General features: G+C 41.8%; 1 protein-coding gene across 1 annotated transcript in view; it reads left to right on the plus strand.

The window, feature by feature from the left end:
* Nucleotides 1-2263, plus strand: part of SCN11A (sodium channel, voltage-gated, type XI, alpha subunit) — a 93532-nt gene that overhangs the window by 8336 nt on the left and 82933 nt on the right. Inside the window, exon 2 of the mRNA XM_006890647.1 lies at nucleotides 2119-2237. Coding sequence (XP_006890709.1) covers nucleotides 2119-2237 — 119 coding nt within the window. The remainder of the gene's footprint in view (nucleotides 1-2118; nucleotides 2238-2263) is intronic.

The following is a 2263-nucleotide window of genomic DNA, read 5'->3' on the forward strand; positions in this document are numbered from 1 at the left end:
AATTTGACTAACAAGTTATAAGTACATGAGTCCAAAAATTATGGAAAAGTAAAAGAAAAGATTCTTTCATTGTTTTACAAACCCTCCCCTAGGTCCCCTCCACCATGCAGCCCTCGCTCTAGTCTCCTGTGATGACAGAAATACTAATTCTTTTTTTTTTCATTTAAATTTGTTATTAATTTCAGTGAAAATTTAGAGAGGCTTTGGATTTCCATTCATTCATTGTTGTAGGAATTAATTTTTTTTCGTGTCAGACAGGTAACGTGTCCATGTTCTAACAAGGTCTAAGGGTGGCACATGTCATACTAAAGCATGAATGCCAAGTCATGAAGGTCATGAACCAGAAAAGGATAATCTTTTTAAAAAGTGAATTGGGAGGAGTAGGGAAGGAAATGTGCAACCACGAATGAATAAAAATCCAACTTTTCTGTAAACTTTAAAGTCACAATTAAAAAAAAATATAATAGACTCCCCCCCAAATCCATATTGTTGTTATTATATGCCATTGAGTCATCTGCAACCCATAGTGACCCTATGTACAGCAGCTCGGAACCCTTCCCTGTCCCGGAGCAGTCTCACTAATTCTGACACACCAACCTCCCTTGATACAGTGACTGTATCAATCCATCTCATCTGGGGGCTTCCTCTTCTGCACTATTTCTCCACCCTTCTGAGCACAATGTCCTTCTCCAAGGATTGGTCTCTCCTGGCCACGTACCCAAAGTAAGTGAGGCGGAGCTTCAAAATCCAGCCTCCAAGGAAAGACTTGGTTTCACTCTCTCCAAGACAGAACTATTTGTTTTCTTGGCAATCCATGGTATGTTCAAGACTCTTCTTTAGCACTACAACTTGAAGGCATTGATTTTTCTTTGGTCATCCTTAGTCATTGTCCAGCTCTCTGAAGCATAACAAGTAATTGCAAAGACCATGGCCTGATTAGGTGCATCTTAGTCTCTACACTGACATCATTGCTCTTCAGCACTCTGGAAAGGTCCCTGACTGTAGATTTTCCCACTGCAATTTGTCTTTTGATTTCCTGACTGCTGGTGTTAAGAGTGTTGTTGATTGTGGATCCGAGCAAGCTGTAATTGATAAGAACCTCAATCTCTTCTTCATCTAAGATGGTGCCGCTAATTGACCCAATGGTGAGAATCTTTGTCTTCTTTATGTTGAGCTTCAACCCATATTGAAAACTAGTGTCCTTAACCTTCTGCAGCAAGTGCTTCAGGTTTTCTTCAGTTTCAACCAAAAAACCCCAAACCCCTCATATTTCTAAACGCATTGCCTGAGGGCAATATTTCACACCCTTCACCAGATAGGAACCACTGGGCAGTCTCACTCCTAAATTTGAGAGGAGAACGGGATATGTTCTGGGAACTTTGGTGGCATCTTTCTTGATCCTCAAAGTTAGAACCGATTGGCCACCACGTGGAATTGCTCACACTTGAGATGTAACAAGATGAACTCAATTGGTCTCAACTGTGCTGAGATTCATCACAAAGATTTCACTGGGAATAAAAAGAATTTCAAATAATCCACTGAATGTGTGTGTTCAACCCTACTTTCATTGCTTCAGGGTTTCTTCTAGTCTTTGTCTCCACAGATAACCAAGGAGGATGTGGAACAGCATGACAGGTTTGCTTTGCACTGGTAACTACACGTTTACTTCCTTAATTTGCTGGAGGTCCTTGCTTTCCATCTCTAAGGCTTCCATAGCCTCCTGCCAGGTTATAATCCCACAACCGAACACCTACCTTGGGTCCCTGAATAAATCCCGTGTTGTATGAAAGGAGAGAAGGTTAGCACTCCCCTTGACAAGGATGGAAGAGGCCCTTTGGGCCTTTACAACACGCATACGGTTAAGGCATTGCCACCTACTTCGTGGCATCTAACCACCCTGAATAAATCCCAGCTGTGTAGGAGATTAGCCTCCCAAGAAAGAGCGTTCAGTAAGTACCTTGAGTTCTCAAAGAAGCAGCTGTATTTATGGTACTAAGTCAAACCAAATCTCAGTCCACATTCCACCGAGTTTTCTCTAAATGTTCTCATCATAAATACTGCTTTGTCATGAAGTGTAATTCTTCATTCTTCCCCCTCTCTCTCTTCCCCTCTCCCCAGACATTTATGGTGTTGAACAAAAAGAAAACCATCTACCGCTTCAGTGCCAAGTGCTCCTTGTTCGTTTTTGGACCTTTCAATCCTGTCAGAACTTTCACCATCCGAGTCTTGGTGCATTCATATCCTTTTACTAAGTGGAGAACAC

Source organism: Elephantulus edwardii, unplaced genomic scaffold, assembly GCF_000299155.1.
Source record: "Elephantulus edwardii isolate Elephantulus edwardi_28Jun2011 unplaced genomic scaffold, EleEdw1.0 scaffold00091, whole genome shotgun sequence".
In the NCBI taxonomy this organism is placed as follows: Eukaryota; Metazoa; Chordata; class Mammalia; order Macroscelidea; family Macroscelididae; genus Elephantulus; species Elephantulus edwardii.